The 18,627-nt window shown below is 43.5% G+C and overlaps 1 protein-coding gene across 1 annotated transcript; it reads right to left on the reverse strand.

The window, feature by feature from the left end:
- Positions 1-1,038: 1,038 nt before the first annotated feature.
- Positions 1,039-18,347, reverse strand: shkbp1 (SH3KBP1 binding protein 1). The gene is made up of 17 exons (XM_085796580.1): positions 18,148-18,347; positions 15,916-15,969; positions 15,654-15,699; positions 15,277-15,409; positions 14,838-14,918; positions 13,737-13,907; positions 13,544-13,634; positions 12,061-12,251; positions 10,671-10,786; positions 9,742-9,829; positions 9,035-9,151; positions 7,925-8,095; positions 7,170-7,325; positions 5,089-5,185; positions 4,207-4,391; positions 3,973-4,075; positions 1,039-2,241 (listed from the first exon to the last, which is right to left on the reverse strand). Exons 1-17 carry the CDS (start codon positions 18,204-18,206, stop codon positions 1,422-1,424), a joined length of 2,679 nt encoding a protein of 892 aa, XP_085652706.1. The 5' UTR covers positions 18,207-18,347; the 3' UTR covers positions 1,039-1,421.
- Positions 18,348-18,627: the final 280 nt, after the last annotated feature.

Here is an 18,627-nt window from a genome sequence, read left to right on the forward strand (position 1 = left end):
CTTTTTTTTGTTTTCGTTAAAATCACAGTGAGAAGAGGAGCAGATAGAAAAGGCTCTGGTTAGATAGAAAGAGTCTGTTTGTCGGTTTATCAAAATGCTACAGATGCAAAGTAAACACAGTTCAGTGTCAGTGTGAGAAGCCGAGGACACGGCAGCTCAGTGTGTTTGGTCTCCAGCAGCTCCTGAGAGGAAACATCTGGCTCTTTTAAAGCTGATAAATGCTCCCACAGTGTCTCGACTCCCACAGCGGCAGACCGGGAGACCGAGCTGGTGATCCTTCCTCCTGATTGGACACAAATCTGCCATGGAAACCCAAAGTGAGTTATGAAACAGTGGATCTTCAGTTTTAGGCGGAGAGAGACAGTTTCCCACCTAATACTGGTGGACAGAAACTTTTTTTTTTTTCCTATCCCAGCTTTTATTCTGTCTCCAAGTCTGTCAAAGCTTACACATGTGTTTTGATGTTTCTATGAATATTTCATAATTTCCAATATTTCTTCACATAGAACTGTGTGTAATTCAACAACAACACTGATCTGTGTTGTTTTGTTTCCACTTGTGTCTTTGTACCTGAAATGAATGATCCACTGTTTTATAAATGACTGTGAATGTTGATGGTGAATTAGCCACAGTTGCTTTAAAGAGATAGTTCAACATTTTGGCAAATTGGTCCATTGCCATAATCCCTATAGTCATAGCAGTAGGTTTATTACCTTTAATTGTTTTTCAGCAAGCAGTCTCTGTATTTCCCTCTAAAACAACTCTGTGTGGTAACGTTGTGTTATTATCTCATAGCGTGGTGAATGTGCAGGTCACAACTTGTCCACCAGAGCGTTGTGGAGTTGTTGGATTGTGTATTTGATGAGTTTGATGAGGGAAACCAAGAAATCCCATTAGCTTCCGTAGCGTAGCTCTGAGCAGCTCACGGCTCTGCTCCACCGTTCTAAAAATAGCTTGCACTGACAAATAAAGGTAACAAACCTACTCCTAAAAACTATAGGGATTTTGGCAATGGTCCAATTTACCAAAATGTTGAACTATCCCTTTAAACCATACAGATCTGGGATGGGGGTTAAGCAAACGGTTACTAGGTTCAGAACTACCAATAAGCCCTTTGAGTTAATTGGTTGATTAATAATGTAAGAAGTCTTGATCAGTGCAGCTTCAGTAGACCGGTTCAGACCGGTTCAGACCAGTTCAGACCGGTCCAGACCGGTTCAGACCGGTTCAGACCAGTGGTTCTGCTCCGTTTCTGACATTGTTTCGTTAGTCTTGATCCTGGAAACAGCCATCCCACATGTGGTAGCCATGGCAGCAGATCTCACTCAGACCTCGGCCTCGGCTCTGACCGACTCCATCTGAGTTATTTCAGTTTCTCAGTCGTCCTCTGATTCGCTCCCAGCTGCAGTCGTATCGGCCAATCAGAAGCTGGTCTCGTTCATGTGCGGCTTGGGGCTGGTGGGTGGGGCAGTGGCGGCGGCGGCGGCGGCAGCGGCGGCGGCGGCGGGGCTGTCTGGACTCGTGGCTCTCTCGGGCGATGCTGGGACATCGGCGGGCGCCATAGCAACGGCGGCGTGGTGGTGAGGTGAAACGGGGGTCTGAGCCCGGGTGGGGCTGACCGCCGAGGGGGCGGGGCTTGTCGGGGAAGAGGGCGTGGCTCTGCGTTGTGACGACGACGAGGATAACGGAGATGAAGAGGAGAGCGATGACGATGAGGGCGTCCCGGGGGAATGGCGAGCGCTGGGCGACACGGAGAAGGTGGTGGGGGTCCGGTGGCTGAACCGGGCCTCTAACTCGCTGCACACGGCCAAGCTCCGCCGGGCGCCGTCCGACCCCGCCAGCACCCCGAACCCGGACCCCCCGGCCGCCTCCGAGCCCTTCGCCAGCTCCTGGCAGCGCTCCACGAAGCTGCCCCGCCGGACCGAGCCGCTCTCCCTCTCCCGGTCCCGGTCCCGGTCCGGGTGGCGCTGGGGGCGGGGGCTGCAGGCCGAGCCGTGGCCGTGGCCGTAGGCGGGAATGGCCAGACTCGGCGGTCCGGCCCCGAGTCCTCCGGCCGGGAAGCTGGGCTCTCGGGGGGCGGCGGCGGGCTTGGCGAGCGGGATCGGGGGCGGAGCGTGAGCGTGTCGGGGGAGGCTGCCGCACAGCGAGGCCGACGAGCTGCACGCTCCGGCCAGGCCTCGCCCCCCCGCCGCCGAGTGGAGCCGCTCCGACCGGCAGCCGTCGCTCAGCTGGGAGTGAAGACTGGAGGACAGGAAGTCGACAACAGCAGCGTCAGCACCAAACATCAACTCAGCGTCAGAAACAAAGTGGTGTGGTGATGATGATGATGATGAGGAGGAGGAGGAGGAGGGACATGACGCCTGTTTGTGTCCTGATCACAGACTCAGTTTCATCATTTGGAGGGTTAACTTAAAGGTTATAGCTACAACTTTTTCATCAAAAGGATACATTTTTCCAAAATAATGCATCCACAGAATGTCTGAGGGGGGCAGAATAAAAGTATTAATTTTACTGAATTTCTTTTTAATAGTATATAAATAATTGTTTAATACATTTTGGCGGGTTAGGTCCAAATAAAAACTGTGTTTTTCCTGCACTTTGAAGGGCTGGAAAAAATTATATTATAGCGAACAATGGAACTGTGTATTTTTTTTCAGGTAAAACCTCTTTTAGGCCGTGAAAATAGGCCGTTTCTTTGGGTCTGTTCACAACACTGTATGTTGTAAATCTCTGGGCAGGGCTATTATGGGCTGGCGTTGCTAACGGGAGGAGTGCAGAGAGTCTTCTACTGCAATTAAAGTACTTAGGGGCTATTTGTAGATCATACAACCCCACTAGCAAAAAATGCTACTATCCCTTTAACAATATTACAAGCAACTAAGCACACATCATCACCATCATCATCATCATCATCAACATCATCTTTATCATCATCAACAATCATTATTAATCATTTCCAGCGACTGACTCAAACTATGAGTCAGGCCAAAGGCAGAACCAACAGAGTTGTTGGGTTAGAAACCTAACCCAAACCTACCTGGTCCTATGTGAAAAAGTAATCCTCCCCCTTGTTAAATCCTGAATTAACTGTGATTAACCATCTAAAACCACCTGGAAAAAAAATAATAATCAAGAACTGTTTCAGTTGTTTTTTTTAGATCACAGCATAATGAGCTGCTGTTTGAGATCTCTCAGCCTCCTTCACTTTGTCAGACAGGTTCTACTTAAGTGGTTTCTTGATTCAACGGGGTTATCAGGGTGTGGACAGTACACTGAACTCAGCTTTCCAAAAAATGTGGTTTATCACTATGATTTAACAAGGGGGGTAATTACTTTTTTCACATAGGACCAGGTAGGTTTGAATGTTTCCCCTTAATAGATGAAATCATCATTTCAAAACTGCATTTTATATTCACTTGGGTTATCTTTGTCTAATATTAAAGGGACAACGAGGAGTTTTGGCAAAGCGAAGTGTTTCCACACTACATTTATGAGCCTCTGCACCGTGAAATTCTTTGACCGGCGCAAGACAGACTCATGTTTTCATTCATCAAGAATTAAAGTCAGAGGTTGGAAGACGATCACATACCGTCGTAGTTCCCACCATAAACGGAGATTCGGCGGCGTTATTCTCATGACTCGCCACGAAACCGAAAGTAAAGAAACGCTGGTCGGCTCGCCCAGCATTTCCACCACCACTAATAATAACAAAATAACCATAGAGACAAAACCATAGATTTATCTAAAATGGACCATTAACAAGTGGTAACGTAGATTCATCCACATTAACGTGAGACTTTTTTATTGTCGCGGAATTTTTCGTTCTGCCGACGTAGAAACTCCTCGTTGTCCCTTTAACATTTGTTTTAAACGTTGAAGTGTGACAAATCTGCAAAAAAGTAAGAAATCATGAAGGGGGCAAATACTTTTTCATGGCACTGTATATGTATGTGTGTGTGTGTGTGTGTGTACCTGCAGGTAGAGGCTCTGGGTGTACTGTCAGGTGTTCTGGTCAGAGCCAGGTCACACTGGTCCAACAGCTCCAGCAGCTCCTCCTCCGTTGGTCCACCCAGCGCTGCGAGACAACCAATCAGAGGCCACGTCAAACACACACACAACTCAGCAGAGACACAGACACATACAGGTGTTTGGGTTACAGTTAGACCCTGTGATCTGTGTGGTGGTGACAGGTTAGAGCAGCCTGACCTCTGATGTCCACCTTGCCGGCGATCTCCATGGCGGTGGTCAGGTCCCACATCTGGATGCTGCCGTTGCCGTGGCCGCTGAACAGGTAGCGGCGGGGCCGGGAGCCGATGCGGCTCGAGCCCTCGCACTCGTGGACCATGAAGGAGGTGATGGAGGTGGCGTCCACCGAGCGCACCTCACACACCCTGGCACACACACACACACACAGTTAGAGCAGAGTGTAGTGTTGTCACGACACCAACATTTTGGTACCGGTTCGATACTTTTCGGTACTTTTCCAAATACAAAGAGAACACAAAAAATGTCATTATTGACTTTATTTTAATAGAAAATCTTAGAACTATAACGCATGCATCAGTAAATAATCAGTAAATCAGTAAACAGTCACTGCTGCTGCAGGATTAAAATTCCATCAATATTAATCTGAACTCTTCCTAAATTAAAACATTAGTGGTCTGTTTAAAAATGAATATCAACTTGTTTTCTTTGCATTATTTGAGGTCTGAAAACACTGCATCTTTTTTGTTATTTTGACCAGCTGTAATTTTGGGGAGAAATCAGTGGTTTATAGAATGAAACACAAACGTTCATTTTACTGAAACACACACACCTATTGTTTCCCATACGTAGACCAAATTGATTCTGCCCCCCCCATCAATGCAATATCGTTCGACTTCACGTGGCGACGTCACCGCTGCCGGCGGCGCAAAATGAAAGTACCGGTCCCATCTAAGCACAGTATAGTACCTTTTTAAATGCGTCAGCTCCCCGGTACCAATCTAGTACCGGTATACCGAACAACCCTAGCAGAGTGTAATATCCACTCATTCGCAGCTCTTTCAAAGGCTCCAGCATCTTTTTCTCTCTCACGGTGCCACTCACCTCTTCCCATTGGACGACAGTCTGACGTACAGCTTGTCGGTGTCCGGTACCACTCTCTGAATGAAGACCTGCTGGTCGTCTCTCTCGCCGTACGGCCCTGAAACCACACACACACACACACACTGTCATCGTCTGTCCCCTGAGTCCCAACACACTCATTTCAGTGGGACCTCTGCTGGACAAAAGCTGCATTACAGGGACGGTTATTTCTGAGGGAATATTCATTAAAGTGCTTTACTCCAGTTTGTTCTGTTTTGTTTATTTTGCACATATTAAAAAGCAGGTAATACAATTACCATAAAAAAAACATTGGACAAAGCAGACATGACAAGAGGACTTCCCTGATAGGGCATGAAAAATGGACAAATGGAAAATAGATCTGGACTCAGGTGTGGAATAAATGTAATTCACTTTTGTAATGCAACACCCTGTTTCTTAACATTTTTTATAATTTGTCACATAATTTAGAAAAAAAGCTGTGTTTTTAGGATATGTCCTGATGTGTCCTACCCGGTATTACCACAATGCTTAATGCAACCCTAACCCTGCATTTAAAGATAGAAACACAGCTACAAATCTATTTCAATTACATTTTTTCAGAAGAAAGTATAAGTAAGTTTTTAGAAGTACACTTAGGATAAAATATCATTCCCTTGTGGTTGCACCATTGGACATTTTCAGGGCCAGTCAGTCTTACTTTTGTTTAAAAAATTTCAAATGACATAAAACCAACATTTTAACAACTCTGATGCATGCTTTTAAAACAATGATTAAAAAATATTTCTGAATTGCTCATCTTTGCAACCGCTATTTGTCACTGACCCACACACATCAAGCTATTACAAACTAAAAAACAGATTATTAAACTATTAATAGATTAAGATATGTTTCACAGATTGTTTAAATGACACTTGAGAGAGTTTAATAAAGTGTTCTCATATCTTGGAACCTCTGTAGGAGATCTTGAATTGAGATGAAACAGTTTGCGATTGTGGGGGCTGGAGCTGGGATGCTTTATGGGTTGAGTGATTATGAAATTGATCGCTTTGCAGAAGAGAAATTGTGAAAAAAGGAGGGAAGTGTTTTGTTAAAAGAACCATTTACAAATTGAGCAGTTTGGAGGTTATTCATCTGATATATTATGAAACAAAGCTAATGAGTGACTTCTTGGAGGAGAAAAGGCAACGATTCTCACTGCTCGTTCTTGCAACATTAGAACTGGTTGCAGTTTGGTCCAAGCAAAGCTGATAAAGGTAAGACACCAGTAAGATACTTCTGGTTTTATTCAGTGACTGTGTTATCGATTAACTCGATAACAAAAAATAGCTCGAGGCAAAAACTCTGCCTCGAAGCTTCGTTATATTCCTATGACGCGCAGGGATATTGTTCCACACGGACCGTTGTTAAGGAAACACACCACTAGTGCGCGATGGCGGAGAGTCGGGATGTCCGTAAACGGCAGAGATAATCTAAAGTTTGGGATCATTACATACTCAAAAAGGAAGAGAACAAGGTGCAGTGTGTCTACTGCAGCGGCGCCAGCACCTGGACCACGGCTAAATAAATAAATAAATAAATAAAGAAGCCCGTGGTCCGACCTGACCCGATTTTTAATCAGAATTTTAATAGAAAACATAATTTGTTTTTTATGCCAAGTCTTGACTTATAATTGTATTATTTACATTTATTTTTTTTATATATACATTTTATATTGTTAACCTGTTTGGCTTGATATTTTATATTCTTTGGTCTCAGGTAATTTTCAGAAGGAGCAAATGTGCAATCCTTATTTGCAATGTTGTATGTTTAAATTTACAGTAAGTTAACTGTGTTGTTACCTACTTATTGCACTAGCAATAAATGGGCTTTTTGGAGCCAATAAAAAAAGCCAAATGCTTGATCATTCGAAGCCATATCATTTTTGTTGTTTTGGTTGTTTAAAAACGCAAAAAAAAATTATCCGATTAATCGATCGATAAAGTGCTAGATTAATCCATTACAAAAATAATCGATAGCTGCAGCCCTAGAATAGAAACAATGAAAGCATCAGCTGGTAGTGTGAGAGTGTGGGGGTGTGTTACCTATCTCCGTGCCGGCGCTGCAGCCCCCGTGTCCGTCCACATCGTCCAGGCTGAGGATCTTGAAGGAGGTGAGCGGCGTGGAGCCCGGCTGGGTGGAGATCATCCCTCTGAACCGCGTCACCGTCCACGTCCGCACGTGGTTGTTGTCCGCGCAGACTGAGAAGACCAAGAGACGCAGTTGGCAGGTCAGGTGTGGAGGAGAAAAGACGTCCGACAATGACAACAATCTCTGAACGCTGCTGTTATGCTGCATTCACATGGAATCCGGCAGACGGACTACAGCCACGGAACCGAACGTGAACGGCAAGACGGCAAAAGTTAAAATATTTTAACTCTGGACGGCATTCTTTGCCGGCCAGCCCCAAGTTTTGCCATCGTTCTCTGGTCCACTAAAATGACATCCGGCGTGCCGTCTGCCGGACTCCATGTGAATGTGAATTTTATTTTATTTTTTTTAATTATATTTTTTAAAATCTTTTTAACGCTCCTGACACTCCTGCACTTTATTTGAGTTTTTAATAGTTCTCATCAGTACTTTTTTATCTACCATATTTATAGGTATCTGTGTGAATGGGAGAGTTGTGTGTATGTGAGAACTGTGCGAGGAATGTCAAATGTACTGGTTTTTTATCTATTTTGTGTACTTATGTAATGCAGTTACTTGCGGCACATGACTGTCCATGACAAATTTCCCTGCAGGGACAATAAAGTTGTATTGATATTGATATTGAATTCAGCGTCACTCAGACTCAGACCTGAGATGAGGTGTTTCTCCGACAGCATGATCTTGGTGACGGGGCTGCGGTGGACAGAGAAGGTCTGGAAGAGCTGCGGCCCCGAGCCCACCGTCTCTGGATGCTGGACGATGACTCGGACCGTCCCGGAGCTGGTCCCATACGCAATCTCAATCCAGTTCCCGCTGTCGCCTGGTGGATGGAACAGACACGAGATGGTCACCAAATGAATCCAATAATACCACCGTCTCTCATTAGATTCATTGTTTCATACTATTTGATACCAGCACCAGAACAGACTGATAACTTGTTGTGACACTTTGTTTCCTTTATCCAGGGTTCCTACAGCTTAAGCCAAGTTAAATTTAAGACTTTTTAAGACATTTTTAAAGCCACTTGAAATGAAATTTAAGACAGACTTCACAATAAACACAAATGCAAAAAAAAAAGAAAAAATGTCACCACATAGATAGGGTTAGGGACAATTTTATCCACTTTCCTATGTGGTCCAAGGTAAAGCGACTGCTACATGAATAATTGGGGGGGAGTGACATCATTTAACAGCTGTGTAGTTGTGGAGAGGAGATGATGAACTAAAAAGGACACGTTTGCTCGTTCGTATGTTTCCATCCAAAGTGATTAAAATAACTGGGAAATGCGCATTAAAAGAAATTTGAGTTCTGTCTGTTTCCATTAAAAGTTCGGACTTTGGTGAAAACTACAAACTCGCACGAGTTTTCCGCAGCTGTCTTTCATAATAAAAAAACAAAACTGACTCGGGAGCTGGTGGCGGTGAGAGATTTAGCGTTGACGGCCGCCACTAACTTCTCTATGTCAGAATGTTACCAATTATTTTGAGATTTGAGACTAATTACAACCATAAAATCCCACTTACCATGTGTTAACATTTTTAAGACTTTTGAAAAATTGATTTAAGACATTTTAATACCAATTAAGGCCTTGTTTTTAGATTAATGAATTCAATGCCTTTTAAGACTTTTTAAGGATCCGTAAGAACCCTGTTTATCAACAAACAGCAGCTCCAGTGACTTGGATGTTGTGGTGCTGTGGCTCCAGCTGTGAACATCAGTGTGATCAGAGCGTCAGTGAAGCTGCTGAGCGGCTGCGTACTGGTTTTGGGGGTGAGGTAGACGCTGAGGGCGGTGATGGCGTCCTCGGTGGGGTCTCTGTACAGCTCCGTCACCAGCAGGTCGTTGTCCTTCATCCTCAGAGGAAACTTCTGGACGTCTGACAAACAAAGAGACAAACAGGGACGTCAGCAGGGATTCTCACTTCAAACTAATCTTTAATCATATCATTTACAGATAACAATCGATCATACAGGGATCCACTTGATTTTAAATCCAACTTCTTTTTTTTTTTGGCTGTAGCTTAAGTTAGGATTTTATGTAGGATAGGCAAATGTAAGCATTATGCTTCAGTCTAAACCTTTTCAGTCATTATCATCATATAAAGTAGCATTTTGTGTTATCTAGAATGCATTTATTTATGATCAGCTTGTGTGTCTATGTCCTGTGTGATGACAGTTACTACTACTAAACTAATCCATCCAGAGTCCAGACATTTCACATTACGCACGTTTATCAAATAATAATTATATAAAAATTGATGATCTGGGCCCATGAACATCTGAACTGAATTTAGTGCCGATCCATCCAGTCAAGTCAAAGGTCAGGGTCACCAAAGTCGCTGAGGTTCATCCTCTGAATACCACCAATGTCTCAGCAAAACTTCAGCTTGTTACCATATTGTAGTTTGGACTAAGGTGGTGAACTGACCCTCTGACAGAAGCATCTGTAGTTCCTGTAGTTTCTTACCTATGTAGTAGATGGATCCGTTGTTGCAGCCCAGGATGAGGAAGGAGCCGGCCGTGTCGTAGCTGCTGATGGGAACCACGTCCTGGTTCTGCACAGAGACAACAGAGGACACGACACTGACACTGAGTGTTTAACAGCTCAAGAAAATCCTCAAGAACACATCTGCAGTGGATCGTTCAGTGTCAGTGAGAGAATCCAGACCTGAACAGATCAGATTCAACACAGGGCTGGGCCATCAATCGATTAATTATGTGTTTTTTTTCTCTTGCCGATCTTATAAACACAGACGCTGCTACAGCTGTGCAGCCACATCCACTGAGCTCTGGCTCAGCTGACTGTGCTCAGATGGAGGTTAGATCTTCACATGCTGAACTGTTTTAATACAAAGTGCAGCCAAACACCAGGCTGAAGGGAGAGGAGCAGCAGAGGCTCCTTTATTTATTATGTTTTATTGTGTTTTTTATCTTTAGTATTTTATCTCTTTATTATGTTTTTGTTGTGTTTATTTTACTGTGCAGCACTTTGGAAACCTTTGTGTTTATCTTAAATTGTGCTTTATAAATACAGTGGATTGGATTGAACTCTTACAAAGTTTGCAAACCGGCTGCGTGACGCATTGTGTCACTGTCAGTTTGAAAGCAGAAGCTCACTGAACAGTTACATACTTATTGTTTACAACAGCAGCCTGCCAGCTCTTCTTTTGGCCTGTTGTTTCTGATCACAGAATAACAGAATAGAACAGAATAAAGTTCAAACTTGTTTGAACAATGTCTCTCTGCCATCTGCAGACTGATTTGAAGTAGGGGAGAAAAAATCAATTTAAATCGTGAATCAGCTTTGTTGTGAAAAATCTTGTTGGTTTTTTTGGCCTCATCGCCCAGCCCTAATTTAATAAAAGTCATTTCGACACAGAGTGAGTCTCCGCCCACCTGCCAGTGTTTGGTGACAGCGTTCCACACTCCGACCTTCCCTGAGTGGCTGGTGGCGATGAGCTGGTTACCCACGAAGAAGAGAGCCTCCACCGGCACGTTGAGACTGAAGACACCTGCAGGACAGACGTACACCTTGTTGTTCAAACACTGCAAGTTACAACACTGAACAATAACAATGACTGCGTTTACATGCACTTCAGTACCTCGATTTCGAAGTGCCCCGTTTTTGTGTTTGCGCATGTAAACACCATTTCCCGATTCCAGAAATCGGGATAAGCTCATATCCCGATTTTGCTGCCTGGAGAACTCCGAAAGAAACCAGGATACTGGAGCATGTAAACACAGTACCCCGATATCTGAAAGCCACTCAGCCAGCTGACGTAATCGTTACCATAGATACGTTACTAACACAATGGCTGCGACAAAGAGCGCATTTCTGGAGCGACGAGAAGTTTTAATATTTTTTCATGCGAGAAAGTAACAGTTTAGATATCCAATGTGCGGTCGGTTTATCCAAATGGCGGCTGTTCACAAGTTTGCTACGACGTTTTCCGGAGGAGTGAAGCTCCACCTGTGTGAGCTGTGACCGGGACATCACAGAGGCAGCAACCCCGTCTCCTGACGTGCTCGCCGGCCAGACTACTCCGTCACCTCGGGGGAGAAAACCATCGTTAATTAACTCACCCGTTTTTAGATGTTTACTGCCGGCTGGTTATATTATTTTTAGGAGATAAATGCTGGTCTCATTGGCGAAATCTAACAATTGTGGCTGTAGCAGAAGTTTGTTTGAATAAAAAGTGAAGCTTCATGTGTGTATTGGAGGAGCAGTGCTGCCTGGAGGCTCTGTAGCCTAACGTGTGTACAGAAATCACCACTTTTACGTCAATAAATGCATGTTTTACAATGAACCGATCAGTCTGCATTAAATTTTCTTTTCTTTTATTAAGTTATATAACATGGCAGCATCTTTAATTTGTAAATTTTCTGACCTACATATTTCCTAGTAGTTGCGCTTCCTGTTGTAAACAATAAACATAAAACACGCATACGTACATAAGACGCAGTAATCAGAAACCGGGTTACTGTATCTATCATGTATACAGGGATACTGAATAACCGGATTTCTCTAAGTTCATGTAAACACCATACCCCGAATTTGATCAAAAAACGGGGTACTTAAAAAATCCGATTAAAACCGGGGTACTGAAGTGCATGTAAACGCAGTCACTGATGTCACCGTGCCATCAACCAAATGCTCAGTACTCATTACTATGTGAAAACAGAGCGCTCATGGGTCAGACCACACAAAAAAAAGTGTTTTGGAGAGAGAGAGAGAGAATATGAAGAGGTCACAGTGAAGTTGACCGTTGGAGGTTAAAGGTCATACCAATCTCATTCCCGTTGCCGTCTGGACAGATGGACCAAAGGATGATCTCGGTCACAGAGGCCACGGCCACCATCTTGTCATTGTCTCCCAGCGAGCCGCCCATCACCTTGGCGTTGAGCGCCACCCTGTCAATCACCCAGTCCAGACGAGGGGAGGTGAAGACCTGCTGCCACCCGGTCGACTCCTTCACCCTGACGAAGACACAACACAGACGGAGTTAAAAGGGGAAGTCAAGGTTCTAACAGGTGTGTAGCGCTGCATAATGTAATAATGTAATACATTTTCATGTAATAACATTGCATTTTGAAATAAAATTCTTGAACACAATATGGAATAAACTTTGCTGCATTTTGTAATAAGTTGTTACGTAATGCACAGAATTATTACAAAATGTGGGTGTTCCATTTTTCTAATGAAACAAAATGTAATAATTTGGTGCATTATGTAACAACTTATTACAAAATACGGCAAAGTTTATTACACATTGCGTTCAAGAATTTTATTACAAAATGTGGCAGATTATTACAAAATGCAGTGTTATTACATCATGAGATGAAAATGTATTACATTATTACATATTTTTGGCGTTCTCAGTCCAGACGTATCGATCCACTGAAGTCTGAATGAACGTGTTTTAATTCACAACAGCACAATGTTTCCAAACTGAACTTTTACCTAACACCATCCCATCATATCCTGAAGAAACACAGTTCAAACTCCAGGTGTGTTTGGTGCCAGAAGCTCTTTGTCTCCAAACAGTGAAGAGGTCATTGTGGAAATGTAATGTGAAAGGAACCAGTCAGAAAAGCTGCGACCACCACGAACTAATGACAATGAGAAGAATCTGGAGATGAGGTCACAGCAGCTCTGATGCTGTCAACATGTTATTATTGTCCTCCACCTGCTGTGTGCATCTCTCTACACAGTTTGCAGGAGGCATGAATGTTTGTTTTTTTTCATTATTGATTTTTCTTATCTAGACATAACAGATCATCCATTATTCATCCCATGATGGGGACATTTACAGGGTTGTATAGAGCACAGATATATATAGATAAATATAGCAAGAAGGAAAGAAAGCAGTATCTGTAAGAAAATGTATGAGAAGATAAAAAATAAAGAAATAAATAATGAGAAAATATATACTATTATGAATATTGTTATTTATATGACTAATATTACTATTATAATTCATTAATTTCTCTGTTAGTGCTATAGCCACTATTTATATTATATATTATACCTGAATTACACACAGACCTTGTTCACACTTTGTACATACACCGATGTTATGTCCACTATGTTGTTTGTTTTTTATTGTATTTCACAATAAAAAGTAAAAAAAAATATATATATGACGGATAAAACTAGATTATGATGGGATGTGTAAGACCCTACCAGTCAAAATGACAGACAGTGAAACAGTCTGGTGCGACCTCTGCTGTAAACACAGACTCACAACAGGAACAAAGACATCATGTACCTGTAGCAGACCACAAACTGTGCGTAGGCCACAGCGATCCAGTTGTGATGACCAAGGATGATCCGAACCATGCCCGAGTCTGATGACTGACCTACACACACACAAACAAAATAATTTTCAATGTGTTTATACAATCATTAGACTTTGTTTTAAATCCTAGTCCGTGTGTGTTAGTGTGTGTGTGTGTGTTTACCTGCAGACGGCCTCTCTTCCATGATGGCCCTGCCCAGTATCCCAGAGTTCCCCAGGTTGGGGGGCATGGTGTTGCTGCGTCTGACCGGCGCTCTCTCTGCAGGCATGACTCTCCCCCCCATGAGCTGTGACCCGGCCACGCTGTGACGGTTCCGCCGCTTCGCCGGGTAGACTGGGAACACACACACACACACACACACACGGAAACAATTCATGACTGAGAGACAGTGTGGTGTGCAGTGATGGGAATAACGACCTCTAAAATAACAGAGTTACTAACGTTGCTATTTTTTTCAGTAATGAGTAATCAAAAAAGTTACTATTTCCCCCCTTACAACGCCATTATGAAAATAAAATGTGCTGTTAAAGGGTTACTTCAACATTTTGGCAAATTGGCCAATTGCCATAATCCCTATAGTCATAGCAGTAGGTTCGTTACCTTTAATTGTAGGTGCAAGCTGTTTTTAGAAGCGGAGCAGAGCCGTGAGTTACTCAGAGCTACGCTACGGAGGCTAATGGGATTTCTTGGTTTCCCTCATCAAACTCATCAAATACACAATCCAACAACTCCAAAATGCTCTGGTGGACAAGTTGTGAGCTGCACATTCACCACGCTATGAGATAATAACACAACGTTACCAGACAGAGTTGTTTTAGAGGGAAATAGAGAGACTGCTTGCTGAAAAACTGTCCCTGAAGGCAACGTGCATCAGCGGTTTTGCATGAATTTACCTCGAAAACAATGCCGTCTCGAGTTGTTGGATTGTGTATTTGATGAGTTTGATGAGGGAAACCAAGAAATCCCATGAGCCTCCGTAGTGTAGCTTTGAGCAGCTCGCCGCTCTGCTCCGCCGTTCTAAAAATTGCTTGCACCGACAAATAAAGGTAACGAACCTACTGCTGTGACTCAAAAAGTCCCATCAGAAAATAAATACTATAATAAGTGTAGGACATTAAATACACATTTTGAGTGAGTTTGTTAAGATACGCAATAGTTACTTTTCTTATAATTAATTAATTTGATCATGTAGTAACTCAGTAACTAACTAATTACTTTTTCAAAGTAACATGCCCAACACTGTGTGGGGGCAGGGTGGTGTACCTGGTGGGGGCAGGTAGCCGTTGAACAGCACGTTTCCACAGGAGGAGCGGTCCAGCTCGTCACACAGCTGCAGCTTACGCACTGTTAACAGACACAGGAAAACCCACTTCATGTCAGAACACAACACACACACACACACACACACCCTGGCCTAGAGTGATAGTGAGATAGCTACATATGTTAGTTTCTGTCCTTCACAGTCTTATATGTATTTATTACTGTTGTTCTAGCCCTTATTGCACTTTATATTTTATATTTATTTTTATATTCTATATCTATCTGTGCCTTTTTAATGTATGATCAGTGCTGTGCTGCAACCTCAATTTCCCTGAGGGTAACCTCCCAAGGGATTAATAAAGTACTATCTATCTATCTATCTATCTATCTATCTATCTATCTATCTATCTATCTATCTATCTATCTATCTCTGCGGTCTCACCCAGCGGCGTGATGCCGTAGAACTCGGCCTCGTGCATGAGCATGTGCACGTTGATGGAGCGAGGGTGCAGCTCTTTGGTCCGCAGGAAGTTGAGGATAGTAGCAAACAGAGAGGGGTCTCTGTCGATGAAGATCTGTGGTAGGATAGGAGGGACAAACACACACACACACACACACACACACACACACACACACACACACACACACACACACACACACACACACACACACACACACACACACACACACACACACACACACACACACACACACACACACACACACACACACACAGTTATTACAACACACACAACATCCATTACCCTCCAGCAGTGTAATCATGATGCCACTACAGGAGAACAGCACCACTGTACTCACAGCCCCGGTCTCATCCTTCAGAGTCGAAATCCGGCCGCTCAACAAACTGCAGACAAAAACAAAACGCAAACATCCAGCCGTCAGCAACACACACAGAAGACGTTTAAACTGTCATCTTACTGAATGTTACATCCATCAATCCCAATCTACTGTTTATTTCAGTGATCTGCTGTAGCAGAGAACACAGAGCCACGGCCATGTGACCCTCCTTGTCTGAGCCAATCAATCAGCAGCGTTTGTTGATGCAGAGCTGCTGACTAACCTGGAGAAAAACGAGTCAGGAACCCAGGTCAGGGTCTGTCGGGAGGTGCTGAACCTGAAACACACAAACATTTACTTGTAAAAACTCTACTAATTTTCTTTCAATGGCAAAATTACAACTAAGTTAACATATAAATTAGGGGTGTAACGGTATATGTATTCGTCCCGTGCCGTCACGGTACGGGGGTCACGGTTCGGTGCACACAGTCACACGACGAATACGTCTGAATGAATATTAAAAAAAAAAAAAAAAGTCGAGTCCTCACTCGAATCCAGGTGGCGGTAATGAGCCTCGAAGCTGCCTGCAGCCGTCATAGCAGACGAAGAAGAGAAGTGATGAGAGAGTGAAGTTAGAGGAGGAGAGCTGTCTGCTTCATTCATGTCACTGTGGCTTCTCAATGAAACAAACGGCGGCGGCTCGCGACCATAATACATCCATGCTCGCGACTGGTCCACCGGACAAAGTCCGTCGGCGATGTTTCACGGATGCGCGCTGCGTCGCTAGAAACGCATCAAACACGTAGCGCATGTTCAACCCGATATGTCAATCACTGGTGCAAGGAAAAAGACAAGTTGTGTGCAACAACTTATCCTGCTGCTTTTAAGCCTCTTGACATGAACACAGACAGGTGAGGAGAAAAGGAGACCGCACACTATATATAATCAGACACATTTTGTCTGATGAAGGGCTGACACCCGAAACGTGTGAGTGACATTAAACTGTCACGGGAGCTTTTAACTAGTGAGCGGTCTCCTGTTTCCTTACCTGTGTCTTTCTTGGTGGTCCAGCACCTAGTCTTCAGTTTTTTGGGGGATGTGCGTGTAGCTGCCTGATATGTTTTATGAACACAGGCAGGACCAGAAACATCACCAAAGTAACTGCTAGTCTAATTTAACTGTGTAAACCAACATTGATGTCAGTTTATTGTTTTGTTTTTTTAATAATATTTTTTTAATAATAATAATAATTTAATAATTCGAATAATAGTTGCCAGTTGTCAAGTGCACGTTTTTTTCCCTCTAGAATTAATGAATGGCATTATAACACTCCTAATGCACTTGTTTTATTTTGTATTCTTTTTTCTTTTAACTTTTATAACACAAGACAGATTTTAGTTTTACATTCAATTAGTGTCTGTTGTACCGAAACCGTACCGAACCGTGACCCCTGAACCGAGGTACGTACCGAACCGTGACTTTTGTGTACCGTTACACCCTTTATATAAATACGTTTTAATGTGAGTTTTAAAGAGGTCACACTTCTATCTTAAAGGATTTCCCTTTAGGTTGCCATCCTCAGAACTCAGCCCTACTTCCTGGTGGGCCAAATATAAAGCATCCTTTTTTTCCCCTTATTCGAACTGTTACTGTTATGTTTCTTCCTGAGTATGTTTACTGCCGTGTACTTTATCATTTCAGTGAGTACTAGTTAATAAAAAGCTGTCTCTGTCCCTGTCCCTGATGATCCCTGGACCACAGCTGCTTTCCCTAAACGCAACCGAGATGCTAAATGTTGTGCTGGTTGGGATGTTATCACGTCGAGTTCCATTGTCGGACACAGCCACCGACCAAACACCTTTCTGCTTGTAGGCTAAGTTACTCTTAAAACACAGTGAATGTATTTCATTCGTCCCGGTTGTGTTGACTGACTGTCCCTAAATGAAAATACGACCACCTCAGCGTTACAGCACCCTGTCTGTAGTCGATTTCCCCTAGTTCCATCGTCGGACACAAGCCAGCCCGTTACCTTAAACGCAACCCCAACTTTACTTTACCGAGTTAAATAACTTGCCTATCTATCTGCCTTATTAACTGAATAAAAACATAATGTCTATTTGTATGCCTGTGTAGCCAGTTAGACAGTCTGTGAAGCGTAACTTAGCGCTGGAAAACATGGTGATGAAATAACGTTAGTGACTGTAAGTTACACGACCGTTGAGTTCAGTTAAAGCCGTAAAGCTAACTTACAGTTGTTGTTAGCTGTTTACTATGGAGACAACGGGATGTCCGACGCTGTAGGCTACAGTAAAGCAAAGATATTCAATAAAAGGATTATTGAATTCATTAAATGGATTGTTTATAAACCGTCTTTGAGTAAAGTAAAGTCCCTTTGGAAACCACGGGTGACCTGATGGGACCTGTCCGATAACGGACGTCGCTCCGTTAGCCGAGCGGCTAGCCGGGGTTAGCCGACACTCCCCGGGCAGACAGACACCGTCCTGCTGCTGCTCACCTCTTCCCTCCCACGTTCAGGTGGATGATGTCCCCGCTCCTCATGGCGTTAGACATCATCGGAGGAATCTGCAGCTTGAAAACTGTAACAATGTTTTCAAATTTTAATCCATTTTTAGGATGAATTTAGTTTCCGTCCTTGTTTTACCCACCAGCCAACTTCCTGTCGGGCAGCGAGACCGAGGGAAAACCCGCGATGGACCTTCAGTCTATGGATGGACCGCGGAGAAGAAACACCCGGAAACCACGGAGCGGAGCCACAGCTGGAACTGGAACTGGACTACCCGTTCTTCTCGGCTACTTTCAAGCTGTATATGTGACTAATAAAGTACCTTTACCTTCTTCTCCTTCTTTTCGTTTTACGGCGGTTGGCATCCAGCTTTTGGTGCATCACCGCCACCTTCTGTCCTGGAGTGTGAGCCAGACTAGACTTACATTCTACCCCATATCATACATAGAAAATAAATAGGATAAATCTATG

Source organism: Trachurus japonicus, chromosome 13, assembly GCF_045865225.1.
Source record: "Trachurus japonicus isolate A0001 chromosome 13, Traja_1.0".
NCBI lineage: Eukaryota > Metazoa > Chordata > Actinopteri > Carangiformes > Carangidae > Trachurus > Trachurus japonicus.

Excerpts from the sequence above, each read along its gene's own strand:
- shkbp1 (XM_085796580.1), bottom strand. The coding sequence starts at position 18,206 with ATGATGTCTAACGCCATGAGGAGCGGGGACATCATCCACCTGAACGTG. Across the intron at positions 15,970-18,147 it reads CTGAACGTGGGAGGGAAGAG|GTTCAGCACCTCCCGACAGA; the intron begins GTGAGCAGCAGC and ends TGTGTGTTTCAG. Across the intron at positions 10,787-12,060 it reads CGGCAACGGGAATGAGATTG|GTGTCTTCAGTCTCAACGTG; the intron begins GTATGACCTTTA and ends TCTGTCCTGCAG.